At 31.9% G+C, this 15,882-nt stretch overlaps 1 protein-coding gene across 3 annotated transcripts in view; it reads right to left on the bottom strand.

Moving 5' to 3' along the window:
• Positions 1-15,076, bottom strand: part of LOC134689949 (tRNA dimethylallyltransferase-like) — a 77,026-nt gene extending 61,950 nt beyond the window's left edge. Inside the window, exons 1-3 of one of the 3 annotated variants that reach the window (XM_063549933.1) lie at positions 15,042-15,076; positions 14,555-14,681; positions 3,488-3,611 (exon numbers count right to left, since the gene is read on the bottom strand). In XM_063549933.1, the coding sequence (XP_063406003.1) occupies positions 3,488-3,583 (96 nt within the window). In that variant the 5' untranslated portion in view covers positions 3,584-3,611; positions 14,555-14,681; positions 15,042-15,076. Of the gene's footprint in view, positions 1-3,487; positions 3,612-14,554; positions 14,682-14,828; positions 14,953-15,041 lie in introns of those variants that run through there. The other 2 variants (XM_063549926.1, XM_063549941.1) reach the window with 2 other exon arrangements.
• Positions 15,077-15,882: the final 806 nt, after the last annotated feature.

Genomic DNA, 15,882 nt, shown 5'->3' on the forward strand with positions numbered 1-15,882 from the left:
ACTCTTTACAAGTCAAGCTGTTACAATGACATGAATCACAAGACATCAGGTGTAGTACAATTGATTTTTATCCTTAAGCTGTATTGATACAATAGCAAAGAAATATCATATTTTACTTACTTGTAAAATCCTTGCAGAACTTATTTCTGGAGTAAATCCATCACTTTTTCACAATAAATCCCAATGAATTAAATGGATGTAAAAATAAATCCACTGAATTAAGCATACAGAACATCACTTGACAATAATTCCAATGCTGAATGAACAACGAATTAAATAAAATCCATAATTGCACAAAACAGACGCTTTGAACACTTTAAGAATAATTCCATTATGATTTTTTTCACAATACTTATTCCATGTAATTTGTATATAAAACAATCATAGAATTTGCCATTAATGAATAATCATTTACGGAATTACAAATCCCTGCAAAGATAAAGAACATTTTACTAAAACATACATACATACAGATTTTATGTCCGTAGCCCTATGTATCACTTTTCAATTTTTGTATTTTTATTTTTAAATTTTGCCTGCAATTTTAACCACTTGTTTGTTTGGTTCCTTTTGTAAATTAATTTGTCAATGGTATTCTATTGTTTTGTTGTTAGAAGTGTTGCAAGAATGTATGTTCCACTAACCTTTCAAACCTATTTTTCTGTATTTGTCTTCACTCTTTTTAATACTTGTATTGTTGCTAAGTTTAAATTGTGAAAAAAATGTTAGAGGACTGTATGTATATTTATCAAATCAATTACATCTCAGGACTCTTTTCAAGAATAAATCACTAAATGGCAATCCCGAAACTAAGTCTTACATTATCATTAATTTTTACACTAAAACATCAGCAATACATTTATCATGCTTTGTGTGTGTGTGTGTTTTGTTTTTGTGTCTTGGATGGGTAGTCCATATCATTTGTTTTTTTATTTCATGAACTTTACACATACATATCTTAGAGTTTAGGTGTGAAGAATGTAAAACTGAAAAAGGCATGTGATTACAATGTATAGTAAAATAAGAAGAAATAATTTATAATCATACACTTCAATACAGTACCAGACTAGGTACAAATACCAAAGGACCATAAACATGATACCCACACCTTTCTGTTCAATGAGTCTTTGCACTCAGTCCATTACTCCTCACTTTGTTACATGATAGGGCGATTCAAATTTTTTATTTTTTTGTTGTTGTTGACTAAACTCATATCTGGCATACAACAATTCAAAGGCTTAGTTTGTTTTCTGTCCAGTTAACAAAAGCGCATGAATGTTTTGAAATTGCATCAACTGTTGACACTTTAATTTTCAAATAACCTTCTTTTCTACCCAAAATTCAGTTTGTTACAAAAGCTCAATTTCTTTGTATCAGGCTTATCTTTTTCACTGTTAAACTTGAACAAGATTTTAACAAAAAGAAAATAGAGTATAATTTAATTCATATAATTGCAATATCAGTCTAAGAAATTGATTTGTAGAACCTCTTTGTTAACAGATAGAATACCACACATATCTGTACACCGGAAGTATCCCACCCCATTCAAACCACCCTGCAGCTTTAAGTCGAGACAGTTGATCCATTTCCTCACTGGGTCAAATGTTTTCAACATTTATAAATGGATTTTTAAGTTGTATTTAAATTTCTCTATTCAAAATTTCTATGGAAACCTGACATTTTTATTCAATGACTTTTTACCTGATTTTCAATACAAAACTTAGAAATGTCAGAAAATTGACTAAGAAGGAGCGACTTGTACCAAGATAACATTTAACCCCAGGTTCTGTACAGTATGAATAAACTCTTTTCACACAATGTTATGTAATTCAAATGATTATATAATCACAACAGCTTCTGATTGGATTCTGATGCTGAATATTTTTGTTTTTAATCCCTTAACTTCTGTTAGTCATTACTTTGAACTTAGATGTAATGTATTGAATTGAAACTATTTTATTTCTTGAAACATGCATGCATTCCTATCATGAATACAACAAAGGTATTTCAATGGTCTAGTTGCACAAGAAATTAAAACTTTTTTGTACTATTTTTAAGACTCTTATCAGTGCAAACAAAGTCACCTGTGTAAAAATATATTTATAAGCCAACTAAATCTTACATATTAAAATTGTTCATTTAATACTTTAATACCAAAATCAATACTGTCTGACTTTGATCTATGGTCAGATGACCTCTAACCTTGTAAACTAGTATGGTGACATATGGAAACAGTTTTTTTTTAGATGGAGGAAAACATCAATTTTTAAGGACAAAGTTTGGATATTATCAAAGGGCAAAGCAATCGTTGATATGTATACAGAAAAACTTATAATAATGACATTGAGCATCTAAAGTTGTGGAGTTCAGGAAAATATCACCCTAGGTCGTTACAGTCATTTTTGCAGTTTCTAAAAGAATTGTCTATGTAATATAAATCTGGGTTTTAAATCATATAACTTAAATAAAATAATGACTAGTTAAATCTTGTCATATAATCCCAATTTAATGAAGATTAATGAAGATCTCTATAATTTCATCACCTTTGTAACAATATTTTCTATTTTAATGATCATTATGGCGAAACCCTTAAAGAACAGATTAACACGGACTTTAATTTAATAAGTAAGCGGTGGCACTTTGTTCAGACTGTGGTACTATCTACTTATCATTTAAGTCAGTCCTGTACAATCAGTCTTTAGCAGATCATTCAGTACTTATCAGTACTTAGATGAGAAAGCTACTTTTGGTCAAATTTTATCTTGGTACTTATTAATCATCTGATAGTTCACACAATTGACACAATGGCATAAATGTAAAAAATATTCAAGTTTAAACCATGTATAATGGAGATTAGAACATGAAGCCAATTTTTAAGTATCTAAAAGATGTCAAAAGGGTTATTAAATAAACTGAATAGTCAATATCTTAAAAAGCAGCAGCAGTGGGGGGAAATTCATGTTTCAGGCATGTTGGTGATTTTATCTAGGGATTAAAGATCAAGACATATCATTAAGTATCTTATAAAGATGTCTAAAGGTCAGTTTAACTTATAAAGTTTACTCTAGGCAAATATATAGAAAATGCATTATCACTAGATTTGTAAGACACTTCACAATCAATTTGGCCAGGAAAATGAAACACCCAATATTGTTACAGAAAAAGGAAATGGACTTTCAACCTTTTGCATATTTTTTTAATAGTGAATATCATCCTGAAAGCTGTAATATGAAAAAAATTACAAACAAAAAACGCCAGACTTATATGAATCCATTCTAACATCTTGCTACTAGAGGAATAATGTGAAGTGGCACAATTTGACGATGTTGCAGCAAAAACATCTGCCTTTAAGGATGACATTGATTAAGCTAAGAAAAAGTGCAATTTTTCACACATTTTTTATGCGACATTGAAAAAAAATCTCTTATTCAATGTCGCCCTTTCTGTAATATCTCCTCAGCTGCATAAACAGATATATTTTACATACCAATATCTTCTCCCACTGTTCATATGAATAGCTCTGTCTGATAGGGTTACAACACCATTGTTTTGTTGTCATTACCAGCTTACGGTTCAACATCATCCATACTAGACATGGGATTCATGAATATCTGTAAAATACAAAGCTTAAATAATGTACAAATATTTAATTCACAAATTATACAACAATACACCTTTCAAGTCCAAAAAATAAGGACATGATAAGAAGTGAAAATCAGACAAAAAAACCCTGTATTTGTTGTCCTATATTTCGCCTATCTATGCCATGCAGATAACAATACAAAAGTGTTTTTTTTAAATACTTTATAACAAGAATGTGTCCACAGTACACGGATGCCCCACTCGCACTATCATTTTCTATGTTTAGTGGACCGTGAAATTGGAATAAATTCTCTAATTTGGCATTATAATTAGAATGATCTTATCAAAGGGAACATGTTTACTAAGTTTCAAGTTTATTGGACTTCTACTTTATCAAAAACTACCTTGACCAAAAACTTTAACCTGAAATTTGCACTATCATTTACTATGTTCTGTGAACCGTAAAATTGGGGTAAAAACTCTAATTTGGCATTAAAATTAGAAAGATCATATCATAGGGCACATGTATACTAAGTTTCAAGTTGATTGGACTTCAACTTCATCAAAAACTACCTTGACTAAAAACTTTAACCTGAAACGGGACAGACGGAGGAACGGATGCACAGACCAGAAAACATAATGCCCCTCTACTATCATAGGTGGGGCATAAAAAATTATACTGGCAAAAACAAGGAAGGTATACAAACAAATTTCATAAAGCAGCTTAAGGAATTTCCTTTCTTAACATAGATCCTTTTCATATAAGAACTTGCCTAACTTGTGCTTCTTGAAATGATAAAACCACATACATGTATTTAGCTTTTTTTGTCAATTATTTTCAAAAGAATAAAATATTTTCTTTGATTGCTCTATGTTTTGTGGCATTGGATTTTGTTGTACAATATTTTTCAGCTACTTTCAACACATCTATGCTGTTAAGATTCATTGAAACTAACTTGAAATCCCTCCTACATTTAAGCAGTGCATAGAGTGACATCCTTTTTAACATATTTATGTGTAGATGTGAAGTTGATTATCACAAGACGACACTCTTTGTTCAGTAAATTGATAAGTGTTTAATGCTACTTTCAGCATTGTTGGCTCTATCGTGGTGACCAGTTTATATGGTGGAGAAGGACAACAGCAAAAGACAAAAAAAAAGAAGTAAAAATAAAATTTTACTTTTGATTTTTATTTTGATAAGACATGTATAAGTATTCAGATTATCAAGCAAATTAATCAGGGTGTTGATTAACCTTCAATTTGACCTTACAAATTACATGCTAATACCAGCGGTAATCATATTAAGTTTTATAACAGTGAAATCCTAACCTGTCAATCATATTTTGGCCAAACCCCCTGTATGAAATGACACTCAGACAAAGAATGATCAATTAAAAAGTAGTTCCAATCTATATTTCACAATAACAAGAAATGCCTACATATATAAGTTAATCTTATTCAATATATAAGTAAACCCTTAAATAGACATTTCCAATAAAAAAAACCTTGATTTGTACTTTACATATTGGTAAATTAATATAGGTTTAAGCTCTAGTAAGCATGCTATGCGATATTATGATATAATTTGCTCAGACTTTAAATACAATTTTTGTGCCTAAAGAAACAGGTGAAAACTAAAGCATGGTTTTATTACGGTAGCTTAAAATAAATTGGAACCTGTCAGAATATATTTTTGTGAGAATATGCCCTTCTGAAAATAACGCTTGTTCTTGACAATACCAATATGTTAATTTCTAATCAATTGATATCAAATGGCGGATTCCTCTGCTGATTACTACTGAAAGGCCTTGAGGATTAATATTTTTGTTTACACTCTATCTATCTGTTATATGGTTTTGGAAACAAATAAAGTGGTAAAAACTCAAAATTGAAGGGAAACAACTCCTATGTTGTAGTTGAGGAAATTGATTGTTTTAGTCATTTTTTTAAGACCATGTTCAGCTGATTTTATTGTTCAAAAATTCTTTCCATGTTAACAGTTCTAAAAGGTAATAGGCCATATATTATAATTGATATAGAACAAAAATTGCCATTTTTAAAATAAGTAAATAAGCACAATATGAATGACATTGTCAAGTCAGTAAAGATAAAAAAAAAAAAAATAATATTAATTATATCATAAGGCCTTGGAATAAACTCATTTATTCTAGGCATACAACAGGTTGTTTTTTGGTATAATCTAATTTATGATGAAATGATACTAAACCCCTAACTTGATGGATTGTACTTGATTTTCATGAAAACATGATCTTTGATCAGTTTAATTTAGGTCTGGACCATGCATTGTCAGTAACTGCTACTGGATAGGTCCTTCATTAATTTATGTTGATCATTGTTATTTTGATAAGTTTCTTCGAATTCTGTAACATCAGTCTTCACGACGAACTTTTAAATCTACAGACTCGGAGCTCAGTTTTTGAGAATTTTAAGTTAGATTCTGTTGGCCTGTAGATAAGATTTTTACAGGCCCAAGAGCAATTTTACTAGCCTGGGCTGCCACTCAGCGTTAAGACTGTAACATACTCTCACATCAGACTTCTTTTAACTATGTTTTACTGTGTGTATTACTGTGGGCTTGTTATTTGACATTGGCTAGAGGTAACAAGGGTTGAGTTATCACAAAACATGTTAAACCCGACTACATTAAAGTGACTGTCCCAAGTCAGCTACTAATAGCCTTTGTTAGTAAGTTTTTTATATGTTTAGGAGTTAAGTGTCGTGTCTATGTTGTTAAATAGTATACATTATTGTTAAGGGACCAGCTTGTGGCTACCTAACCTCTGGGGCCTAAATTAATAGATTGTTTGTTTCCCCAATCCTGACCCTGCCAAGCCAGACCTGTGTGGGTAGGTAGGTAGGTAGGTAAATAATTTTATTTTTCCAAAAAGCTTGACAATATCGAACAATCCGGCAAGACAGAAAATTGGAAATGAATAAAATAATATTTGACTTAGTTTTGACAATAAAATTTTATGAGTAGCACTGTTTTAGCAGGGTTGGTAGGGATTGGGGAAACAAACAATATTTTATTTTAGGCCTGGGGGCCATAATAAGTAATAGGTTTGTTTGCCCAAAGGCTACCTACCTAGAAAAAAGCTGCCTACTCAAATTCTTTTATTGTCCTAATATGAAGAAGTTTTTTTTTAATCAAATGGGTTTGGGCAAACCAAAATATTTTTAAGTGTGGCCTGGGATACAGGTTTTTCTCACTGCCTTTATGACTGATTGGTGGCAGTGTGCTGTTTTATAATGTTTTGTCTGATTGCTGATAAAAAAAAAGGTAACACAAAGGTTGCACAATAGCATTATGCAGTTAAGAGGTAGTAGAAACAAGATGGGTACCCTGAATAAAGCAATTGCAAAAACAACTGCTATTGTAAGGAAAATATAAAAATTATTAGAGCTTAATATCAAAATATACGTGCAAAATGGCATTTGAGTTTCTGAGAAATTTATGTTATATTACCATTAGGGGTTAAAGAGAATATATACAGATGTGCTTACACTGAAATGTCTAGATGATTTGCTGACCACAATTGATTTTATGTTCATGGTCTTAAAAGATACATGTACTCATGTAGTGTTTATATAAAAGTATCACTTAAACTTAACATTATCAATGATCCTAAAAATAAGGTCAAGGTCAGATATATATGAACCTTATCATTTCATGCCCCCCCAAAAAAATAGATATTACAGTGCTTATCCAGTGACCTTTGGGGTATCACATTTGCAAAGACCAAAACAGTTTACCAAATTGCAGTCAGATTTCTACTCCAACAAACTGATCAACTGGTAAAATATTTTAGCAGATTGCTCAAGTGAAATGTTGTTAGTTTGAAGTGAGTGCTGTAAAATAAAAAAGTTATACTTACCATTCAGATCCAGTCCGTTGATACCTTTGTCAATCTTTTCTAACACAAATAATATCTTACTATAGTATGAGTCACTGAATAAAATGGTATAATTTTAACATGGAAACTTCTATCATAAATAAACATTATAAATGAATAGTTCAAAACATTGTTTTGTAGGTGTATATTTTATAGCTTTGTCTTCTAAGATGAAGTTATTGTGCAATTGTGATTCGAATAACATTTTCTATGCAAATTACTGATCTGCTGTCATTAAAGGGAAATAATTTATATTGAGTTCAAATGTACACATAAAATTTAATCAATGCTACAAGGCTTATGATTTTGCCTACAAAAGATTCATAAAAAAAAAAATGAAATGCAAAATTAGTATGAAATTGAAGGGCATGTAAAACACAAATTAGAAAGGTTTTGCAAAATACTGCTTATAAGATATCTTGTACTCCTTGGTAGACAATCCTTTATACTTTGAACAATTCAACATTTTGCAAAACTGCTGTTAATCGTCTTTCATCATTAAATAAGTTTCATTATTCGTTTTAGAACAGAGGATAAAAGTTAAATAATAACAGAAATAATGTTACAACAAATTAAATGGGGAAATTTGATATTTGTCAGACAGAACAACATTTTGCTGATTATTTGTAATGTAAATTATTTCCCTTTATTGCCAGCAGATAAGTAATTTGTATACAAAATGTTATTCGAATCACAATTGCACAATAACTTCATCTTAGAAGACAAAGCTATAGAATATACACTTACAAAACAATGTTTTGAACTATTCATTTATAATATTTATTTATGATAGAAGTTTCCATGTTAAAATTATACCATTTTATTCAGTGACTCATACTATAATAAGATATTATTTGTGTTAGAAATGATTGACAAAGGTATGAACTGACTGGATCTGGATGGTAAGTATAACTTTTTATTTTACAGCACTCACTTCATATTAACAACATTTCACTTGAGCAATCTGCTAAAATATTTTACCAGTTGATCAGTTAGTTGGAGTAGAAATCTGACTGCAATTTGGTAAACTGTTTTGGTCTTTGCTAATGTGATACCCCAAAGGTCACTGGATAAGCACAGTAAATTAAACTAGATTTCATTGAGATGGGAGCCATCTCTTTGGGCCCCGCTGTCAATAATGTGGGGTAAATAAGTTGTATGGATAATCTGATATGAAGCATTATTTGGAAGTTATTACATAGTCTCACATGTGATTTTAATCTAAGATTTTAAGTTAAAACTGATAAATATTCTCAACTTACTTTCATAGTATAATAGTGATATGACTGCATGATGTGAACTCATTGTTGACTACTCTAAGGTGACTTCTGGATATATGGATTGATGTTTGAACAATGTTTAAAGATGCTGCCCAATTGATATTTGTCACATATTTTTAGAATTATGCCTTCAATATATTATGACCCACCAAGTATAAAGTATGAAATATTAACGGTTATCGAGAGGTAAAGCGGACACAATTTGTTAAGAACAACGAACGGATGGACAGACCAACGGACTGACCTTTGACCTAGGATGCATACATTATGACACATTTAATATATATGTTAAGTTGAAAATGTTTGTCAGGTATAAAGTATGAAATAATAACAGCTGTCCTCTCAAAATATAGTGTGGATCAAATTTGTTAGCGATGGACAGACCAACAGACAGACAGACCTTTGACCTAGGAAGTGGTACATACATCATGACACACCCTCTGGTGTTGGTTAAAATGGATGTCAAGTATAATATTTGAAATCATAATGGTTCTCAAGATATAGAGCGGACACAATCTTCACAACAGAACACAGGGTTGTCAACTGAAACCAAAGTTTTTTTGACGTTGACCTTTGACCTAGGAAGTTGTACATACATCATGACACGCCCTCTGGTGGTGGTTAAAATGGATGACAAGTATAAACTTTGAAATCATAACGGTTATCTAGATATGGAGCGGACACGATCTTCACCACAGGACACGGGGTTGTCAACTGAAACCAAAGGTTTTGACCTTGACCTTTGACCTAGGAAGTTGTACATACATCATGACACACCCTTGGGTGTTGGTTAATAATCATGTTAAGTATTAAGTATAAAATCATAACGGTTATCTAGATATGGAGCGGACACGATCTTCACCAAAGAACACAGGGTTGTCAACTGAAACCAAAGTTTTTGACCTTGACCTTTGACCTAGGAAGTTGTACATACATCATGACACACCCTCTGGTGGTGGTTAATATACATGTAAAGTATAAAGTATGAAATCATTATGGTTCTCTAGATATGGAGCGGACACGAAAGTGTTACGGACGGACGGACAGACGGACGGACGGACAGACTGATCACTATAGGGCGACCCGCCTTTTCGGCGGGGCCCTAATAAAATACATGCACAACTAGAACTAGCATAGCCCCCCCCCCCCCCCCTTTTTCCCCCTTGCATTAAGGTGGCTACTGTGAATTTCATTATTGAGATTTAAGGTTTGCAGCTATTTACATACTATCCTTGCCTCTCTGTTAGATAAAGTGTAGGTACTAACCCAGGAACAAAGTCTGAAGTTTGTATACTGCAAATTAAGAAACTAAAGGTCAAGGTAAGTATGATGTTTGTGTCAATCTATGTGCTACAATTCAAAATGTATGCTCCAAACATGAATCATACAATGTTTTATAGAACTCAAAAGTAAAATTCAAGTTCAGAGTGAACTGACTTCGATACGTAAGACACACCAAAAGCCCAAGTTGTATGAGTGTTTTTAATGGACACAAAATAAATAAGGTTTACTACCAAAGTGGTCACAGTGACCTGAATTAATTATGTGACACATTCCCATTTTATGATTCAACTGATTACTTAGTTTGATCCTCTGATGTTTAACTAGGCCAAAAAAAAAAATAGGTGCGTTTCCGGTCGCCCGACCGACCCTAATTTTTCGGCGCCGACCCTAACTTTTTTTTCCCGGAAAAAAAAAAAAAAAAAAAAAAAATCCGGATTTTTTTCGTTTTTTTCCGGAAACGGTTTTTGTTTAGTATAGCCTTTGAATGGCATCTTTTAAACGTTTGATTTCAAATAAAATTTTAATACAGTAAGCATTTGTGTGATACAGATTGAAGTCAAACAACGGCATGGCTTCTGCTATGGCCATCAGTCAAAGTGTGTTATCAAGAACAATCGATGAGTGTCCACACATTAAAGATTTATACAATTGATTGTTGATACATGTTAATTTTGCAATTGTGATAAATTTGTTTTTTATCATTCAATGACTATTTGCATTCTACAAAATGCAATATTTGCCTCACATTATTTGAATGTTTCGGTTGTTTCGATGTTTATAATTTGTTCAGAATTTTATAGGAATAAAATTGACAGTATAACAAGTTTACAATGTTTTGGCATTTACTTCTGACAGTCTTTTCTAATACAAGAGGGAAGCCAAACGTTCAATTTAATTTTAATATCTGATATTTGCTCAACCATAGCCCCAAAACTCAATTTGTAATTGATTTTCTTTTAAACAGCTAGTATATAATCAAAATTTCAAAGATTTTCACCCATCCCTCTATCATGTTATTAATATTTGTATTTTGTAGAAAAGCTGGCATCAGTTCTGTGAACTAAATTGTCTGAAAGAAAAAAAAAAAAAAAAAAAAAAAAAAAAAAATGCCTACCTACCGACCCTAATTTTTTGGGGCATGCAACAGGAAACACACCTATTTTTTTTTTTGGCCCTATACAAAAGTTGGGAACTAGACTACAATTGGATAAGGTTTTACTATCACAAAGGATAAGGGTCAAAGCTTAGTCATGGTAAAAGTGACCATAATTTGGAATGACACAACCTTTGCCCTTGATGCTACTGCATACCCAATTCAGTAAACTTCAGTTTTACAGAACAAACTGTGCTTGATTAAACAATACCAGCGAAATAAATGGAAAATGTGTCCATGGGACACAGATGGATGCTCTGCTTTCATATCATAAACCAGATGCTCCACATGGCATAGTGTGATACAATTGCAGAGGTCCAACCTTGAACAGTTGGGGCAAGTATGGCCACAACATTCAAGCTCGAAATAGCTCTGAATTTGGAATTTGATTAAATAGTTGACACAGAATAGGTTTCTACCACAGTGACAGAATGAATGAGGTCTAAAAACTTAAATTAGACATTTACCTATTATGGTCCAATATCCAAAATCTAAATACATGGGTAGATTCAGCATATCAAAAAAGCCCAAAAATCTAATTTTTGATGAAATCAAATAAAATTCAATTTTTAAAATATCAAAAATCTAATACATATTGATTCAGCATTTCAAAGAACTCCATATAATCAATTTATGTTGAAATCAAACAAAGTTGAATTTTAGACCCTGATTTGGACCAACTTGAAAACTGGGTCCAAAATCAAAAATCTAGGTACATGTTTATATTTCATGTATTTAGCATATCAAAAAACCCCAAGATTTCAAATTTTGTTAAAATAAAACAAAGTTTAGTTTTGAAATCTTTGCACCTTAATGTAAATCAATTTGAAAGGGGACCTTAACTTCAGAATCTAAATACACAATTAAATTCAGCATATCAAAGAACCTCAATAATTAATTTTTTGAAGAAATCAAACAAAGTTTAATTTTGACCCCTAATTCCTAAACTATTGGGACCAAAACCCCCAAAATCAATTCCAAACTTCTTTTTGTGGTAATAAACTTTCTGTTAAACTTTCGAAGATTTCTATTTACTGATACTCAAGTTATTGTGTGAAAACCAAGAATAATGCTTATTTGAGCCCCTAATCCCTAATCTGTTGGAACCCCAAAAAAAAAAAAAAAAAAATCAATCCCAAACTTCCTTAAGTGGTTATTAATCTTGTGTTGAAATTTTATTGATTTTATTCCAAAGTTATTATCTAAAAATCATCCATCTTCGAATGATGACGCGATACCAATATACGACCAAATATTTTTAACTTATAATATTTGTGTATGAGTTTCAGAACATTTTTGTAGAGGCAAACTGAAGTTGGAGTACAGAAAAACAAAAATTCAGCAATTTTTATGTTTATAAAGGGGCATAACTAAAGAGCGGTATAAGTAACATGACCCAATTTCAAAATTTGATCTGTATGAAGTAGTAATAAGCTACAGAAAAACCCCAAAAAAATGTTAAGGGGCATAACTTTCAAACCATCATAGTGAAGATTCCAAAATTCAAATTAGATCTGTGTTTAGTGGTTATAAGCATTATGTATAAGTTTTATAACATTTGGTTTAGGCAAACTAATTGAGAGAACTGTTCTCAACAGAAACCAACTTTGGGACATATGTACAGCAGGGGCATACAAAGTGCGGAAATTGATTTGCTGGACTGATGGATGGACAGAGATAGACAGATCAAACCTCAAGTCCCTTCTACTTCTTCAGTAGGGGACTATTAACTGCTTTAAAAAAAAAAATCTGTGATTTTCTGTAAAAATCTTGCCTCTAGTTGTCACACAAACACAATTTTCCAATAAAATTCATATCATATCTTTGGAAATAATTGATTTGCCTATATTTAATCCAATTGGGCCATAATAAATGATAGGTTTGTTTGCCCAAACGCTACCTACCCAGAAAAAAGCTGCCTACTCAATTTCTTTTATTGTCCTGATTTGAAGAAGTTTTTTTTTTAATCAAATAGGGATGAAGACTAATAAACATCTGATACTACAATTTCTTTTTTTGAAAAAAAAAAAAAATGCCTACCTACCTACCCACTGTCTCAACCTCTGGGTAGGGTTTGGGCAAACCAAAATATTTTTAAGTGTGGCCTTGGGATTAGTTTTAAAATTACAAAACCTTTTCATAAATGATGACACAAGCCAGTTGCTGTTGGGGGGGGGGGGGGGCTGATTTAACAATGTATTGTATATGTCAGACCCTTGGTGTATCATTCTGTGGGTTTGTAGTCTGACAGACAAGTTTGTTAATAGGAAAGCTTAATTTTTGCAGAGATTTGACCTTAGAAACCCTAGACCCTTTCACAATATGCCATGACTGTCTTATAATTATGTGCTTAAGGGGTACTATATTAGAGTTAGATAATGAAGGGCAGTTATATATATCTATTAGGTTAGGTAAAGTATGGTTATTAATCTTGATTCTTTTTTATCTTGATGTAATAACCAATCAGGGGTATTTATGACTTATGACAGCAGATCTAGATTAACCTACAACTTCAAGGATACATGTACTTAATATTTATTATAAACAAGTCACCATTTCGCAAGGCTATAAATTTAAACCAATCTACAGACAGGGGGGGGGGGGGGGAATAGAACCAGAATTCGCACATAAAACTTGCACAAATTTTATGTTGATGAAAGCATCAAGCTACTGTAGTCAACTTGTTATTTCAAAGAACAGAACAGCAGAGCAAAATGTTGAAAACTAAAAAGGTTGTAAAGAAACTCTTACAGCTCTTGTCCAGGTAACCCAGTACCATGTGGGGCCAGGCCATAAATATATTTTGGAAGAGTGGCAAAGGTGAGCTTTAAGAGGCTAGCAGGTAGCAGAGGATCAATACTACTGGCCTAACTTGTAGCAATCCTCATGGTTCTTATGCCCTGCATCCCAATCCGATGTCTAAATATATAATTACTCCAAGTACTGTGAGAAAACACCTGCCATGTCGATGAATAACAATGTTCAATACAAGCATGGTAGGATATGATTAGTACAAAGAGACAAGTTCTGTCAGTTTTTATTTACCATAGAAGACTTCGGGGGGGGGGGGGGGGGGGGGGGGGGCTACCAATGAACTCTTCTAATCAGTGCAATTAGTGAATAACAAGACCATCAAGGGACTTCTTTAATTAAAAAAAACTTTCTTCTTTGGTTTTAGAGTCATTTGGTTGCTATCTTATTAATGAAAACCCTACTTCTCTTTACTTATAGTCATCACACGATAAAAAGGGGGGTTGTCCTCATTTGTGCGTTAAAATAGTGAATAAATCATTTTTTTAATAAACATTCTACCCATATTTTGTGGATATGATACTTACGGAAACATATTTAAGCCACGAAGAAACAAAAGTCGATTGTTCAAGTACAAAATAACTGAAAATCTGATCTTGCTTCCGTCCATTTCTGATTCAAGCCGGTGCACGTTTCCAACACACGTTCTTCTGTCTGAAATATAAAGTACATTTCAGGTCCGATCTCTATTGAATTTGTTTTAAAATATACCTAAGTGTTTAATTTATCTCCTAAACATTTAATTTGGCAAAAAGATGTGTATTAAAATGTATACAGAGATGAAAATTAAGGAAACATTACCATGTGCTCTGGCAGCCATGATGTTCATCAGTTGGATATTTGCTGAATCTGCAAATTAGAATGGTCGATCAGATTGCAAAAAAAAAGAGATTTCTTTGTAAAATTAACATCAAATCAACCCAAATAGAGTACATAACTTGAAACTAGCCTCAAAGAACTACAAATTTTTGTTATTTCTTATACTGACTGGAGACCCTGAAAACCAAAACAAACCTCGATCCAAAACAATGTTCGTTTCCGGTTTATCAAGGGAAATAACTATGTTAATTTTGAAGTTAAAAGCGCGGGAAGTTAAATTTTCTCCCCCCCTCCTCACAAAACCTGGGAAATGGACCCCCTTACTAAGTCTATTTATTTTTTCATTAAATAAACTTTAATTTATTTAACTTATATCTCTTATTTAATGTGTTTGTGTTCTCTGTATAATTTTGATATAACTATATTAAAATATTAAAGGGGGGTCATTAAACAATTCAATTCAATTTTCAATATATATATTAAAACATTGCTTTATATATGACCTCTATTAAAACTGGTACATAATATACAAGAATACTAAATCCCAGCTTAAAATAAGAATAGACAGGCACAATGTGTAAACCAATAGCTTTCTCTTACATGACAAGATATAGATTTCTTGTAGTATAGCACCATAATGTTCAGCATTTATTTGATTTACAATATTTGATTTGTAATAGCTTATCCAGCACCATAAGAATAAAAGTTATGAATAATATGATTTTTTAAATTTTTTTTTTGGATATTTATGAATTAAAAGCAGAATAAATAAATAAAATGTTCAAATTCCATGAAAGTCTAGAAAAGTATTCTTGTACCTTTATGAGTTAATTCCCAAAATAAATGTTAACTTCTCCCAAAAAATATCTATCAGTCAAATATTGTAAAATAATGACTAATGTACCAGAATATCCCTGAATCATTCTTTGCTCCAGTATGTATTGTCATGGAATCTGCAAGGGCAGATTCAGCCATTTAAAAAAAAGGGAGGGGGTCTCAATCTAGGAGAAAAAGGGGTGTTGTGTTCCAACCCATT

This window comes from Mytilus trossulus, chromosome 1 (assembly GCF_036588685.1).
Source record: "Mytilus trossulus isolate FHL-02 chromosome 1, PNRI_Mtr1.1.1.hap1, whole genome shotgun sequence".
Classification (NCBI taxonomy): Eukaryota; Metazoa; Mollusca; class Bivalvia; order Mytilida; family Mytilidae; genus Mytilus; species Mytilus trossulus.